Source organism: Cyrtonyx montezumae, unplaced genomic scaffold (genome assembly GCF_038088225.1).
Source record: "Cyrtonyx montezumae isolate F1298 unplaced genomic scaffold, pur_monq_1.0 scaffold_12, whole genome shotgun sequence".
Lineage (NCBI taxonomy): Eukaryota > Metazoa > Chordata > Aves > Galliformes > Odontophoridae > Cyrtonyx > Cyrtonyx montezumae.
In genome coordinates this window covers 16,555,307-16,571,714 of record NW_027071848.1, presented here as the reverse complement: position 1 = coordinate 16,571,714, position 16,408 = coordinate 16,555,307, and the positions used below count along the sequence as shown (strand labels likewise).

The following is a 16,408-nucleotide window of genomic DNA, read 5'->3' as shown; positions in this document are numbered from 1 at the left end:
TTTTTTACTAGATATATTGAAGTTGTTTTTCTTTAACTGGGTATTACCTAACTGTGACTCTGTAGAGCTTCATTTGATGATTGTAAAAAGCATGCTCTGTATGCATTCGGTAATTGTTCACAAATTTGTTTATATTTGGGCATTCGGTCTATTTGATAATTAATGCGTGTTTCTGTTGCCGTACAACTGAAAACTGAATGAATGCAAACAGACCTGGTTCTTGTCTGGAGAAGAGGGGTCGCAGGGGAGACCATATTGCTCTCTATAGCTTCCTGAAAGGAGGCTGTGGTGAGGTGGAAGTCGGCCTCTTCCCATGGGTAGCAGTGATAGGACGAGAGGGGATGGCCTCAAGTTGTGCCAGGGGAGGTTCAGGTTGGATATTAGGAAAAATCTCTTCTCAGAGTGGTGAGGCAGTGGCACAGGCTGCCCAGGGAGGTGGCGGGGTCACTGTCCCTGGAGGTGTTTAAGGGGAGATGTAGTACTTAGGGGCATCATTTAGTGGCACTATTGGTGGTACATGGACAGTTGGACTTTGTGATCATAGAGATCTTTTCCAACCTTAATGATTCTGTGATTCTCTGAAAGGTGTATGAGTTGCTCTCACGAGATCTGGACTCTGAAAAAAATGCCATATAAAAATCCTCCATTTTCCCCATTCCCCAAGCTCTCCTTTCTCCCCCATTTTCACAGTAAAGCTTTCAGGTATCAGTTACATTCATTTTGTTGAGTGCTATGTGGGTGACTTGAGATGTGGAAAGTTATGTCTAAAGCATTATTTGAGGGAATAAAAAATAATTTGGAACTTTAACTAAAACTGATGGGGAAAGGGATTAAAGTTGTTTGTACAGATGGGCTTAGAATGGAAAATATTTAATCTACATGTAGGTATTTCCAGAATACCTCATATGATTTGGTAATCTGATCTACCTTTTTCATAGGAAAAAACACATTTTGGATGTCTCATCTAATTCAGTGACCTAGTCCTGCTTATTTTTCCACTTCCCTGGTTTAGACACCATTGAATTCCATGAATTTTTATCAAACTGAAACTGATATAAAAATGAGAGAAGGATCCAGGTTAATGTAACTGCCTGAAATCCAGATGAGAGTAATACCTGGTAGTATTTTGGTGTTTGATGGTTTGTTTTTGAATTCAGTCGGTTTTGAATTGGAATTGATATCATCACTGAAGCCAAGATGGTGCCATCATGCGGGATGTAGGGGAAATCAGGGAGAAAGCCTTTTTTTGTTTGTTTCTGATAGAAAATGGGTAGTCAGGGTGAAAAGATGGGCTCACAAGTGGGAAAATAAGCTGAATGAAGGAATAATGTAAGCCTGCAGCATCTTTTCCCAGCAACTTAAAACACTTCAGATGGATTTATTCTCTGAGTATTCATGATCTTGTCTTCCTCCTTCTGAATGGAGGTGCACTGTTGAACTATAAACTATGGTTGCTGGAGAGGAAAATCCCTTCTCAAGTTCCCATTATGATGCCACTGGTTTACACCAGAGTGCCTCAGATGGGGCTCACAGGTAGAAGAAAAACTTGAAAATGTTTCATGTTTGCTTGGTCTTATTTTAATCATTACCTTCTCATATTTTATGCAAATGCAAAATTACTTTTAAAGCTGCTTTCTCTTTCTGAAATGGTTTGGCACAGGTTCTGAGGCTCAGCTGTTGAATAAAGAAACTTTCCAGCAACTGCCCTTTGATAAATTCTAAATGTAGGTGACAGCTGTCCTTTTGGAAAAGGCACATAACTCAGCATGTGAGAAACTGACACATTTTTCTTTCCTTTTCAGAGTATCTCCTCTACAGAAGTCTGAAATAGTAGACATGGTAAAGAAACACGTGAATGCCATAACACTTGCCATTGGGGATGGTGCCAACGATGTGGGAATGATCCAGACCGCTCATGTTGGAGTAGGGATCAGTGGCAACGAGGGCATGCAGGCAACCAATTGCTCGGATTATGCCATTGCACAGGTCAGAGGCAAAAAAGTCCACTTGCCATATCCTATGTCAGAGACCCCACTGTGTGGCCACATGGTGCTTGATGATTTCTCTTGGCCTTAGAGCTAGGCAGATCTCAGATCATTTCCTTTTCAAGGCAGCATCTAAAACAGAAATCTGCGATATAGTTTGGAGTCAATTGTTTTGATTTCTGTGTTCTTCACAGCAAAGCTTTGTCCTCCCTGGAAGCTTCAGTTTCCTCCTGCTTGGCTGTGTAATGGCTTGGCTCATCAATAATCAGGGAAAGACATTTTGTGATGCTTAAGCAGACATACTTTTAAGTGAACTTATCTCTCTTGTGAAAGTCCTTTTCCCTTTCTATGAATAGGCATTACAAGCAGGTGTATAAGAGTGTGGCTGTTTGGGACTTCTTATTTTGAGGTCATGTTCCCCTTTTATATTCCTTCCACCCCCATAACATATCCAAGAATTGTTCACAGTCCTGAAGAGTTGGCAGTGTTTTCATTTTAGGTATGTTATTTTGAACATGATTTCAGTGAGTGCTTCCCCATGAAATTCGACCCTGATTGGTTCAGCTAAAGAAGAAAGTAGAAGAGCCTTTTTTGTTTCAATGAAGGAACTGAGTTGTAGGACTCAGTCAGACTATATAAAGCATAAGTAAGGAAGGAGATACTTCAGTAGACAGACATCTTCTGAATACTGTTTACAGTTTAGGTTCCCTATGTTATTTTAGAGAGAGATCACAGGGCAAGAAGGAATGAGAGCTGGCAAGAAGCAGAGAGTCCCCTGACTCTTCAGTTATCTCTGAGCATCAGCTGCTGTTCCTGTCTGCTAGGGTATAGCCCAGTTTGTTCTACCAATTGATATAAAGTGTTACTTTTTTTCTGATAGTTTCAGTAGAAGGTGAGGTTTTGAAAAGGTATAATTAATGACATTATTATTTAGACAGATAACTGTTTAATGTACCAACTGTGCTGTGAAGCCAAGTGGCATCCTTATTTTGCTGCTATATTGCCTTTTGTGGTCAGATGAAGCACCATGCATTCCAGGCTTGAATAACTATCACCTTCTAAATTTATCTTGAAAATTTCGGGCTGTTTCACCAATGGCTTATTCCACTATAAACAGTCTATAAAACTATAGGAACTGCCATAGGCATAGCCATAGTCTTTGGTATCTTGTAATGATTTTTTTTTTTCTAGCTTCTGTAGGTTATATATTGCTTCTGCTGCGTAACTTAATTGCATGCTCTTTACTTACATTTCCTTGGATCACTTATTGCTTCCATTTTAATAAGTAAGCAGAAGCAGTGAGAACTTTGTCCACAAAGGGGCAAATAGCATATCCTACACGCTTTATTTCTTTTGCATTAGTGGCAGCAGCATCATGTGTTGCTTCTAAATTATCAAAAAGAAAACCCATGTCTTAGGACATAATGTCAAAGTTAGGGAAATAAGTTGCTCTTAGTTTAAATTCCAGTCAGGGATTTAATGACAATAGCAATGAATCTTCTTAGTTCCATGTGAAATAGGAGCTGGTCACACCAGCACAGAGTTTAAATTTTCAAAAATTAGTAAAATACTACGGAACTGTATTTTTTTGATTATTTAGGAAAGCTTTATGTTAGAAAAGATGTCAAAGAATCTCTCTTGCTGAGAGGACTAGTAGTGTATGGTTATGTTTAAAAAAAATGTTCAAAAGAAAAACTTGATCTCCGTGGGGTATATTTCTTTCAGTGAAGACATATAACTCCCACTGAAGTGTTACTGTGTGTGCATGCCTTGAAGGCAGAGTATGTTCTTATTGAGTAATTTAAAACGACTGCTATAATGTAGCATCTCATGTTTAAATGAGATTTCAAATACACTGGTGCCAGAAGTAGGCACTCATGGAAGAGAAAGTCTCAGTATAAACTCATTCAGGATTCCAGGGGGAATCAAAGCACAAACCAAACAAAAATAAAAAGGTAACTTCCATCTGACTCTGTTCCAAATAACTTCTACAGGTACAAGGAGTATCTGCTCGAATCATCCTTTCCCCTTTAAATGATCTTTCACCAGTGATCCATGTTTAGAGAATTCCCAAATCAAACGACCTAACTGCTTAGAGAGACTTAGAGAGCAGTAGAATTAAAACACTTCTTCCCCAGTAAACAGCTTTGTCATCTTAATCCTGAGAGCATCTGGTGTCTGGAGAATGATACCTTTTCTGAACTGGAGCAACTTCTTCCTTAGACAAGAGTTCATGTTTCCTTCTAGAAATAATTTAAAAACCCTTGCATGTAGCAGTGCCCAAACAAATGCAGTATCTTAGAAGGGCCCTGTACCTGTGGTCACTTGACCAGTAGTTGTGCATTTACGTCATTTCAGTGATCAGCATCAAAAATTGAATTCCTTGCTACTTCTTAATACTATAGTTGCACTCATCAGTGCAACCAGGCTTGGAATTGTTTTATTTAGGCCACTAGTGTCTCTCACTGGATTCATCTTTGTGTCTATAGAGGTTGAAGGGCAGTTAATGGTAGGATTTGTCCAACCTTGGACAGGAGGAGCCACATCTGAGACTGTCACTCCAAATTTGGCAGAGAGGAAATTTTTTAGGGTGCATCTGCCTCTCTGTTCTCTATGAGATGTGTTGTGGGAGACTTGTCAGGATGTGATGGAAATCTTCCCATCATTGCTGATGTTTTGTCATGGAGTTTTGAGGAATAGTTAGAAAAATGCTGCAGATTAATAAGGCAGTAGGTGACTCGTGTACATTACCTGCTCCCTTCTGAGTGTCCTGCTTTCACTCCTGATTCAGGCTGGGAAGAGGCTGAACTATGAAGCTTCAGTCACTTTTATTTTCTCCCCTCTCTTGCTGGCATATCCTAACAAAGCCATGTTGCTGATGCATGTCGGAAAGGTTGTTCTTAGAGGATTTGTGGTTCAGTGATTTCTGTGCTGGAAATCATGGGAGCGGAGCTCTCTCATGACAGTTCTAATTCATTACCAACTTTCAAAGTCTCAAGTAAGTTTTTAAAATGACTGAGCTAGAATCTACTTTTACTAAGTCAGTCTTTACTGTCAAGTTCCTTCATTGAAAAGGAAGCAAAGCAAGTAGTGTTCTTGCCTTTGTGTCCAAGAACCCTTCGGATTCACATGTGCTGAACAGTAAATGTAGTCCCCAGTTTGATCCCTCTATAACTGGACAAAAGAGAAGAGCTACAGGCCATAAAAAAGTTCACTGACAAAGCCAAGAGTAGGAATTACCCATTTCCTAGGCTGCATTGGGAGACTACTTCCATATATATATATAAAAGCTGTGTCTGTGGTTCAAATTAGCATTATAAGGTAACCACTTTTACAATCACTTCATTCATTTAATGGTCTTTTTGGGCTCCTCCTTTATACAAACAGTCTAAAATGGTTTATAATATGTTTGCATACATCTAGTGGACTAATAAGTAAGTGTTCATAGCTTCATAGGTTCATAGCTCTATTAAAGGTTGCATGCATCTATATTGTGCTTGTTTTCTTTGTACATTATATTTCAGCTCATGACAGTTTTGGTGATGAGATTATTAATTTTACACAGAAAAAGGAGATTGTGCTAAGCACTGTGAGCCCTCAAATGGAGAAATCTTTGACCATGTAATGAAGAGTTTAAATTTATTCTTAATCCACATGGCTTATGTTAACCTTGCTTGATTTTATTACCAGGGTAGCAATACTAATTGAAGGCTTTTTGCTGTTTAAAGATGACACATTTTGTGTATTTCTTAGGTTTTGTTGCCAGAAAAGACTTTCAGTAAATATTAAGTCTCAGGACATGCATTTTGTATATGTGTGTTACTGAAATATTCAAATATTTTACTTCAGCTGATCTGAGTTTTTTTTGGTGTCTGGGAGAATTCACTCTTAACTTTTTTAGTGAACATTTCTTCATGTATAATCATGTTTTCTGTCTTTCAGTTTTCCTATTTGGAGAAGCTGTTGTTGGTCCATGGAGCTTGGAGTTACAATCGAGTTACCAAGTGCATTCTCTACTGCTTCTACAAGAATGTAGTTTTGTATATTATTGAGGTAGGAGTAACAAAAGGGGGGGATGGGCTTTAAAGGTGCTTACTCCTCAAGTTGTTTTTTTCTAAAAGGAAAAACTGAAATTAGTTGGCTTTAGTTACTGAAAAGAGTAGATAGTTTTTCCTGTTGCCCATTTGCAAATTGTTGTGTTACCTTGCAGTACCAGTGAAATTATAAATCAATCAGGTTATTTGATATAGTAATATTTAAAATATAACTGCATGTATTTTGTAAAATTCACTGCCTGAAGAAGTCAAGTAATCAAACTGGGTTTTAAAGGAGGTTGAATAACATGGAATCTGCATCATGTTTCTTAGATAGGAGTGTGATCTCATGCTTCAGGTTACAATCTAAGTTTAAGAAGGGCTAGGAAGGGATCTTTCTTATTGTTTCTTGTTGCCTTTTTAGATACAAGAGGAACATGAGCTCAATGGGTTGGTCACTTGGGACTGATAAAGCAAATTCTACATTGTTTGTGGAAGTTTTATTTACATATTTCCGTATGTGTATATATTCATTTTTCTATTTCTACAATTAAGCGTCATGAATGAGGTTAATAGTTAAAAAAATAGGCAAATTAGTTAGCAACTTATAACTAGGCAACCAGTTAGGTATATTTTAGCAGATAAGTATTTTAGCAGGTAAGTAATGTTTTACTATTCAGTGAATCATATTGTGGTCAGTGTGTGAATATCGAGCTCCCTCAGGGTCCAGTCATCTTCTATGCATGGTGTTAGGCTCTTAGAGAACAGATATTCTCCATTAACTCATGTAAATTTTCTTCTGTTGACTGTTTCTGAATTAGCTTTAACCGTTTTAATTTCAGTATAGATTACAGCATGCTGTCAAAACAATGGCAGTGTATTGCTGTGATGGGTGAGCACAGGATAGCTGACTGATAATACAGTAGTTCTTCATTTGTAAAATAATGCAAGAAGTCATTTTTTCTATTCTTTAAGAATCTAGTCCTTGTTTGTATTCCACTTTATTAGCCTGTTTTTCTTCCAGTCTTAAATCCTCACTCCCCCTGACATCTCACAAGTGTGTTCTTGTCCTAGTGAAGAGGCCACCTTCACAGTTATGAGGGAATTTTTTCATGCTTACAGTTATAATTAATATTTGACTTATGCGTAACTTTCTGAAATGGCCCTTAACATGATTTTGGCTGATCGTAATTTATGCTTTTTAGTACTGACTTTTAAGTGTTGTTTTTGAAAGTCCTGCTTATCAAATAATGCAGCATAGTACCTTTGCTTCATTTTTTATGGTCTTGACAAGTACAACATTTGGCGCTGAACTTTCAGTGGAGAGCTAAATTACATTCTATCCTGTGAGAAGCTGGGCAAGAGGTTGAAGGGAGGTGAAGGCCTCTGGGACCTACAGCCTGAGGTAGCTTAATCATGTCTCTGTGGGGAGGCATTTTATTAGATGTTGCTATATGATGCATAAAATGCAAGCCTGCTCTGAGGATGTAAGGTCAGACGTTCCCTTCTCTTGCTGACTGTGTTCAGTTCTCCTGTGTGCTGTGCTGAGGGATGTGAACTTTCAGCTCTATTGACTTCCCTGAGTACAAGTGGCAATCAGTTTCATCCAACACTGCAAATATGCAGCTGGCTTCAGCCTCATGCACTGCTAACTCCTCTGTGTATACAAGTTGGGAGCAAGTGTAAGGCTTGTGGGAGATGAAGGAACAAAAAGAAGAAATTGCTAGACCCACAGCAGTGGGAAGAGTTCAGTTTGTTTGTAGTTCCTATGGTGAGTTTGCTTTGTTAGTGGCTTTGAGGAACTTTACCTGCAAAACCGTATAAAACTAGCCAAATTGACTGCAAACTGATGAGACCTCAGTTTGGGAATACCACAGGTCTGACGGGCATGAGAGAAGAGGCCTCTAATTCTCTTTTTAGCTTTATGAAAAGAAAGATGAGTTATTCTGTATTTCTGCCATGTGGCTTTGGAGCACTGATCAATTTATGGTATGAAAGAAGCTCCCCAAGGGAGTCCATTCTTCAGCTTGAGATAGTGCTGTGCATTGAACCACTGTTGCCCTGCTGCTAGTGCATGTTTTATGTTCCTGATTGCTCCCCAGTACTCTGGACAAGCTTAGTATTTACCTGAACTTCCTGCTTGGATGTGCGGTGTACAGGGAATATTCTTTTAGCATTATAATGAAATGGGGATTTGGACTTGAACTACATTCTAACTTGATCTTCTAAAGGATTGCACTGAGTAAATATTTATAAAGTTGAATCAAAAAGCACATCGGTCAATATGACAGACTGTCAGTTATACCTTTGTTACTGTGTCTACTTTATTTCAAGGAAGCTTTAACACCTGAGGAATAACAGTAATAACAGTTATGTAAATGAACTTTGCAGCAGTGAAGCGCTGGGGCTTCATCATAACTTTTTTATCCTGAGACTTTATAAATGTCAGAGAGAGAAATGGTACTGAGGCTTCAGCACACAGAATATCTGGACGTAAAAGTTGGAGAAGCCTATGTTCAGGAGTAGATTAAACTTAATTAAACAGTGATGAGCACTTGAGAATACCTTGAGAATACCTCCTTTCCTGGCTTCTCAAGTTTAGTGTTTTAAAACCCTGTTACACTTAGAAGTGCATCTTGATACCGAAACTTTTACACCAGGAGAACCCAAACTGTGGCAATTGATGTTTTGATTTTCCTTCGGTTTCTGGGAAAAGTAGTAATTAAAATACTGAATTTGGGATTTGATGGAAAGTGTATTCAGGTAACTGGCATCATGAGCTTTCCTGTTCAGTGATGCTCCCAGGTTAAAGCTGGTGTTTCCGTTCTTGCAATGACTGATGCTTGCAGAAGACACTTGGGCCCTGTAAACTATGTTGATTTCAGCTGCCTTGCTAAAATATATCTGCATTGGGATAATCTTGTGCAGCTAGAGAGCTAATGACAGAATACAGGCCTTGTAGCCTGGAGATTACAGGGAAAATGGAAGTAAGATTACATTTTCCATTGTTTAATTTAAAATGAGATCTTCCTACTATTGGCTTAAAAGAAATAATTAAAGGTGAATTTTGAAACTTGCAAAGTAGTAGTAACAGTCAGATTGGAGAAACTTGGCACTGTCCACCTTTCTGTGTTCTAATTTCTCTTCTCCTTTGCATTTCTTCATTGGTATACTTCAGTTAACGCTCTCAATTTGTCCACTTGGTTTTACAAAATATAAAACTCAATGAAATACAAATAATCTAAAGAAAAACAGGTCCTGGAAACCAAAGTTCTTTAGGTGGTTTCTTGTTCACACTAGAATCTTCAGATATGATGGTTCCAGGGGTGCTGTCCTCATTCTTGGAAATAAAGCTATTAGTTACTAAGATGCCTACTGGGGTGAAATGGCAATACAAAGCCCTCTTTTTGGTTTTCCTATATTGCTAGAGCAACGTGTGCTAAAAACTGCTAGATTACCTTAAACAGGAGATCAACTGCAAAGTTATGGCTTTTTAAGACTTGACAGACAAATACCTGTGCATCATTACATAACACCATCTCATAGAATTACTTCTGAAGCTGACTTCAAACTGAGTAGTAAAACAAAAGATCAATTTCACATCTGCTGAGCAGATATATTTCACTGGAGATGATATAAAGTTGTCTTGATGACATCAGAGCTTTGAAATATGGCTGATTTTGAATGAAAACGAATATGGGAATGTTGCTTTCATGTCATGCTTGAAGGAGTAGAAACACAGCAAGATCAAAGGTGATATCAGTAATAGCAGGTAAGAGTTCGAGGCATTTGGGAATGGTTCTGGAGAAACAGTAGCATGGACGATAGCTTTTAGGTCAGCACAGGTTGTGCAGGAAAGAAGTGCTCAGTACCTCACTGGAGCACATTGTTCATCTGAAACTGCTTAAGGATTCAGTGCCTGAGTATTACATATTAAATATATATGTCCCTGTGTCAAGGCTTGGCAGTGCAGGGCCGATACTCAACTAGAACAGAAACAGAAGTGAATGGAAAGAGAGGGGAAGTGTAACTTGCAGCTGCATTATTCTCTCTTTTGCCTTAAGTATCCAGAGATGAATTGTAAGCCTGAACCTGAACACAGTTCTTTATGGATGTTGAGAGTTAAGGTCTGCAGTCTTAAACAAACAAACATACTAAAGGACAAAGTGTTAGGATTATAGTTTCTAATTTAGAGCTGAATTTCCAAATCTTATTAAATTCCAAGTAAACACAATGCTTTGATAGGCAAACTTCAAGTAAGTGGGGACATCAAAAGTGCAGCAGGGTCTGACTGCGGTGGCTGTGAAGGGCTCCATGTGCTCTTGGTGGTCTCCACTCAGACTTGCTGATAGCACAAGCTGTGAAAGTGCACGTGAAATCTTCCTAAATGAGATCTTTTCTTTTTGCTGCATGAGACTTGTTGGGTTTTTTGTTGTTGTTTTTATAATTTCCTGTCAAAAAGATTTGTTTAAAAATGCAGCAAGTGGGCATGGGAGTTCTTTCTAGTCCATTTACCCAAACAGCATGCAGAAATTGGTCTATCTGACGTGATAGTAAAAAGTATACAGCTCTAACATTTCTGTGTGCTTATTCCCTGATTTATACAATCAGACTTCTGCTTAAATCAGCGTGCCTTCTGTTTCCAATTGGCTTTGCATCTCTGAGGTACAGCCAGACAACAGAAAACCTGAAGCCTGGGGATTGTTGGAGTAAGTTGAGGACTGGAGTGCAATAACTGTTGTCATAAAAAGCAAGTTTGTTAAAAGATAACAGAGCAATATTTTCCCTCCGGTGTTAGGCTAAGATTAAGAACATCTGTCTGTAAAATCCCTGAACAGGGGTAACAGTTATAGAGGCAACTAGTTGTCTTGTCATGCTTATGCATACAAATTATTCAGCTGCATGTTGAAATACTACGGCAGACATTTAATGCTCCTTACTTCTATGTGCTTACACTAGGTTAGTCTGGTACACTTATAGCAGTTCTGTATCGTAAAACAAAGCAGGAATGTGTGTTTGTGTAGAAACCTGCAAATTCAGATTTTCAATTCTCATTATGCCCCCAACTTAGTGTGGACAGGTGCTTTCAGATGCACAAAAGGTGGGATTCAGTGTCATTAAGGTAGGTGGCAGGTGTAAATTCAGGTGCTTAGGAGAAACCTCTGTGTTGTCCATTTAAGATGGCATTTACAGGTTGCTCAGCAGTTGCAGAGAGCAGTGTAGACTGTCAGATGTGCCACAGGATCTCCACTTATCTGGAGCAGAAGCATTACTGTGTCATCATACACAGATAGCTAGGCAACTAAACCCTTGTAGGAAGTGAGGTCTCTTTTTGGTTTTGTTCATTTGATTTTTGAAACCTTAAATAATAAAATAGTAAAAAAAGAATCCAAATCCTTCAACTTGGGCAAGGTAAGTCAGTTTAAAAGATGCAAGAAACTTCTGGGAGTTGTAATATGGAATTTGCAGACCTGGAAAGCACAGTGATAGACATACTTGAGAAGCAATATATGTGCATGACACTCAACACTGGCCCTCTTCATAATTTTAAGAAGGACTAGCCTTATGTGCTCATTTTTCTCGTGCACTGTTTCAGGTTTGACATAACAGGTTTAATGCACAGAAGCAGAAAACCTAGGGCAATACAGGACATCATCTTCTTTCCACACCCAGAAAAGCTCATCATAGGCTCCAATTCAAGAAAGCATGCTTTATTAGCAGTAGTTCCAGAAAACAGATTATGGAAATAGGCTGCCAAACTTCTAGAGATATCATAAAATACGGTTGCAACCCAATCCAGAATTATCCAAATAGTGGCTATAGATGTGTTTATTTTTTGTTTTAAAAGTACATCCTAATTCCTTCTTGACTGTTCTGCAGCTCATAGTTTATATTTCTGCTGCTGACAGTTTATTCCCTACTTCAACCCCCTGTTGTGTGAAGAAATAGTCAGAATTGCTTACAGGCTGGTCTCATCAACTTTAATCCGTGATTGACTTCTTGGATTTTGGATTCCTAATTGAGTATGTTAATCCCAAGAGTTTCCAAGGAACCAGTCACAAAGATAAATCAATGCTAATTTTCCTTTCTTTTTTAGTAATACATACTGCTCAGTGAATCATTAGAGAGCAGTCCATCTTTACTGAGAACAAAATTGACTCAACTAATAAATGGCTCATTTAGAATTTTCTTTCAAACATCTCCAAAAGGGATCAAATCAGTATTCTAGCATTAATGCTGTTTTTTCTTTTTAAGGGCACTGCCTTGGCTGCACCTTATAAGCAACAGTTCTTGTAAGGTTTTTTAAGATTTAAAATATTATAAGTAATAAGCGTATCTCCTTAGCTTGGTCTCAGAATCTCTTAGGTAGAAGGTTCGATACATTGCAACAGACTACTGCAAGAAGAGATCAGCTGGGATGTTATTTATTGGGCAGATAATATGTTCAGAGCTACTGGATCTATTTTTGTTGTTGTCGTTTAAATTCATACACATGAGGGAGAAGATGCATATTGATTTATTTTTTTTTCCCTCAAAACTTACTGCCTAATTTGATTTGAAAACATTTGTTTTTTATTTTGGGGGCTCATAACAAAGCAATAGTAATGCTGTTCTCTAAATCTGCTGTTAAATGTGAAACAATAACATCCTCCTGAGCAATGTGTTCTTCAAAACTCTAATTCTGTCAGCAATAAATGTTTTTCCAGTTTAACATTATTTGTAGTGAAAATGCAAGGTATTGTAGGACGTTAGAAAATCCAGATAACTTAAATGTGTGGAAGATTTTAAGAGGGAAGATAAAGCTGTACAAAGGTTGGTGATTTAATAAATAAATAAAAGTAGTCTATATGTTACAGAATCACAGGGGTTAGAAGGGACCTTGAGATCATTGAGTCTATGCCCCCTGCTAAAGCAGGCTCCCTACAGTAGGTTGCACAGGTAGGTGGCCAGACAGATCTTGAATGTCTTTTTAAAAGGAGACTCCACAACCTCTCTGGGCAGCCTGTTCCAGTGCTCCATCTCCCTTACTGTAAAAAAATTATTCTGGATGTTAGTATGGAACTTCCTATGTTCAAGTTTTAAGCCATTGCTCCTTGTCCTCTCACTACACACCACCAAGAAGAGCCTGGCCTCATCCATTTGCCTCCCACCTCCCTTCAGATATTGATAAATATTGATCAGATCCCCCTTCAGTCTTCTTTTCCCCAGGCTGAACAGACCTGAGTTACTCAGCCATTCCTCATAAGGGTGATGATCCAGGCCCCTTATGTTCTTTGTGGCCCTCTGCTGGGCTAGGAAATCCCAGTCTTTTTTGAGCTGGGGAGTCCAGAACTGGTCACACATTTTTTGGAAAATGCAAACCTATCCAGCCAGGACAATTCAGTGCATGTGGCATGACTTGTGAGTAATAAGATGGCCAAACTGTAAACTGATAGCAAAGTTTTAGAGGGCAAATAAGCCCCATGAGGAAATAACTTGAGCTCAATGTGTTCAAGTTGATATTAGCCATGTATATTATATGGTAGAGGTTAATTCTGAGAAAGCTATTTTAAAATCCAATACCATATGACTATATATGTGTGTGTATTTAAAAAAAATATGTGTAATATAATTATTATTTTTACATCTAAGTATACATAAATATAAAATACAGCTTATTATAAATATATCTTGGGCTTGTACTGGTTTTCTTTATATCTGCCCTTATCCCTATAAATAGACTTCCTTTAGGGGAGACATTCCTGATTTATGTGGGAATAACTAATAGCAAAGTAAAGTTCTGTACATTTTTTTTATTTGTGAAGTTTTATTTTTCTTTCTACTGGCCTAAAGCCATGGGCTGGAATGGAGAAAGTGCAAGGTTTTCTTCTCTTCACCTGTACCTCAGTGCTATAAATAGCTATACATTCCAAATGTATTTCACAGCAATTGACTTCTGTTTGTAAGTGGTAATACAAATGAGGCTCCATTTTGCCAACGACAGCTTGGTGATAGACCTGGCTGAAATGACTGCTCAACAATTTGCTTAATTCTCTGGTTTAGAGGCTCTGAGCTGCTGGTACTACAAACAGCTCCATCAGCATGAGTGCTCTGTGACTTAATGCAGCTTGATGGTATTGGTCTGTCAGGGGGGAGAAAAGCACCATTACTTCTGCTTAGTTACCTGTGTCAGCTGTGATTAAACCCAGGTGCTCTGTTAAATGTGTTAGCGCAAATAAACCCTATGAAGGCATAACTTGTTCTCAACCTGTTCAAGTTGATATCAAGGTACGTATCATAAAATGGCCTGGGTTGAAAAGGACCTCAAAGCTTATCTAGTTTCAACGTCCCTGCCATGGGCAGGGTCGCCAACCACTAGAGCAGGCTGCCCAGAGCCACATCCAGCCTTGTCTTGAATGCCTCCAGGGATGGGGCACCCACAACCTCTCTGGACAACCTATTCCAGTGCATCACCACTCTCTGAGTGAAAAACTTCCTCCTGATATTTAACCTAAATCTCCCTTGTCTTAGTTTAAAACCATTCCCCCTTGTCCTGTCACTATCAATCCATGTAAACAGTCATCCTCCCTCCCTTAAGTACTGGGAGGCCACAGTTGAGGTCTCCCTGGAGCCTTCCCTTCTCCAAGCTAAACAAGCCCAGTTCCCTCAACCTTTCCTCATAGGAGAAGTGCTTCAGCCCTTTGATCATTTTAGTGGCCATCCTCTGGACCTATTCCAAGGGCTCTACATCCTTCTTGTGCTGTGGGCCCCAGGTCTGGATGCAGTACTCCAGATGGGGCCTCAGAAAAGCTGAGTAGAGGGGGGCAATCCTCTCCCTCTCCCTGCTGGCCACCTCTTTTTTAATGCAGCCCTAGGTATAGTCGGCCTTCTGGGCTGCAAGCACACACTGCTGATTCATGTCCAGCTTATTGTCCACCAGGACCAAGTCCTTCTCCACAGGGCTGCTCTCCAGGAGTTCTTGCTCCAGTGTGTAGACTGGTCCGAAAGTATGCCTCCTATTTATTCCCATGGAGACTACAGCTGATGCAAAGAGCACAGTAACACTGTCTGACAAAGAAAATTTTCAACTACAAAACACTGTTTTTCAGCATCATCGCCACCATGAGCTGTACACTTTTGCCAGTGATAAACAAGAACCTGCACGATGTACTCACAACAGTTTGCAGTGGCAGAGGTGATCCACTGTTGCTGTCACCACTGCTGAAATGTACCACCCACTGCCTCACTGTGCTCACATCCACTGTTTGGCTCCATAAATGTTCAGTAAACACTGGTGAATGTCGGTGCTATTTCTTCCGCATGGAGGAACTCAGTGATGCTATGAGAGGTCCCACAGAAGGCAGCTGAGGACAATTTCTGCTCTCCTGCCAGTTCTTTGGGATAAAACACATGTGTTTGTTCCAAGCCGTGTGGTAGGATCATGTTTATTGTTGTGTGCTCTTGGAAAAAAAGTGTGTTCGTCTGCATAGGATACATTTCAGCGTTGCATTTCAACAGCCCCACGTTCTAGTGCATCCATAACACAGATGCATGCTGTTGATGCATTCATGGCTTTACTGCCTTAATATTGCTTCACAGATGATTACAACGACCTCCTAAACACTAGCTGAAAAATGTGTTGTCAACGAATTTTGGGGAAAAATAAACTTCTTGAGTTTGGTACCTGTGCATGTAAAACTTTTATAGTGTTTACATAATGACCTGAGCTTATCCTGACTGGTTTGGGGTTTCTTGTTTTCTTTAGGATCAAAACATGAGGAAGGTAGTTCAGGGAACAAATTTAAGTGAATAGAAGCTCTGTTTCTAAATGCTGCCAGAAAGCAGTTTTGCCATTTCACTTGGATGAGCACTAATGATTAGAACACACGTACACACACACAAAACAAAACAAGAAAAAATCTAACGACCACCTCTACCCAGTTTCACTAATTAACCCCTAGAGAGATTATTTTATTTTGGGATTCATAAAAGCATCTGTAACCTAGTTTAAGAATGTATACAGGACTTGGACTAAAACATGTAGCTTCTGCTTGTGAAAGCAAAACAAAATGGTTTATAATATGGGCTTGAAGGTTTTATTTCCTTGAGTTCAGGGTCTTGAACCAAATTTTTTGGCACATCAAGGTCAGGCTTTTAAAATCAATAACAATGGTCCACATCCTCCATGATCAGTTCAGTCCACAGTGCAACCTGCAGCAGCATTGGTGGTGCTTCCAAGTGTACTTTTACAGCCTCTTCTGCTCAAGAACCACTTTGCTCAGTATGTCACCCTAGGGATATTTCTCTCCTAGGAGGGAGCTAGGATCTTTGGACTGCAGAGGAGTATAGGAATTGCTGTTTCTCAGTGGTTCTGAGGGGCTTTGTTCCTGTGGGGTTGCCTGCATTGAT

General features: G+C 39.2%; 1 protein-coding gene across 1 annotated transcript in view; it reads left to right on the top strand.

The window, feature by feature from the left end:
* The window catches only part of ATP8A2 (ATPase phospholipid transporting 8A2), a 275,818-nt gene that overhangs the window by 130,641 nt on the left and 128,769 nt on the right, over positions 1-16,408 (top strand). The window contains exons 25-26 of the mRNA XM_065730191.1: positions 1,803-1,986; positions 5,928-6,038. Of these exons, the coding sequence (XP_065586263.1) occupies positions 1,803-1,986; positions 5,928-6,038 (295 nt within the window). The remainder of the gene's footprint in view (positions 1-1,802; positions 1,987-5,927; positions 6,039-16,408) is intronic.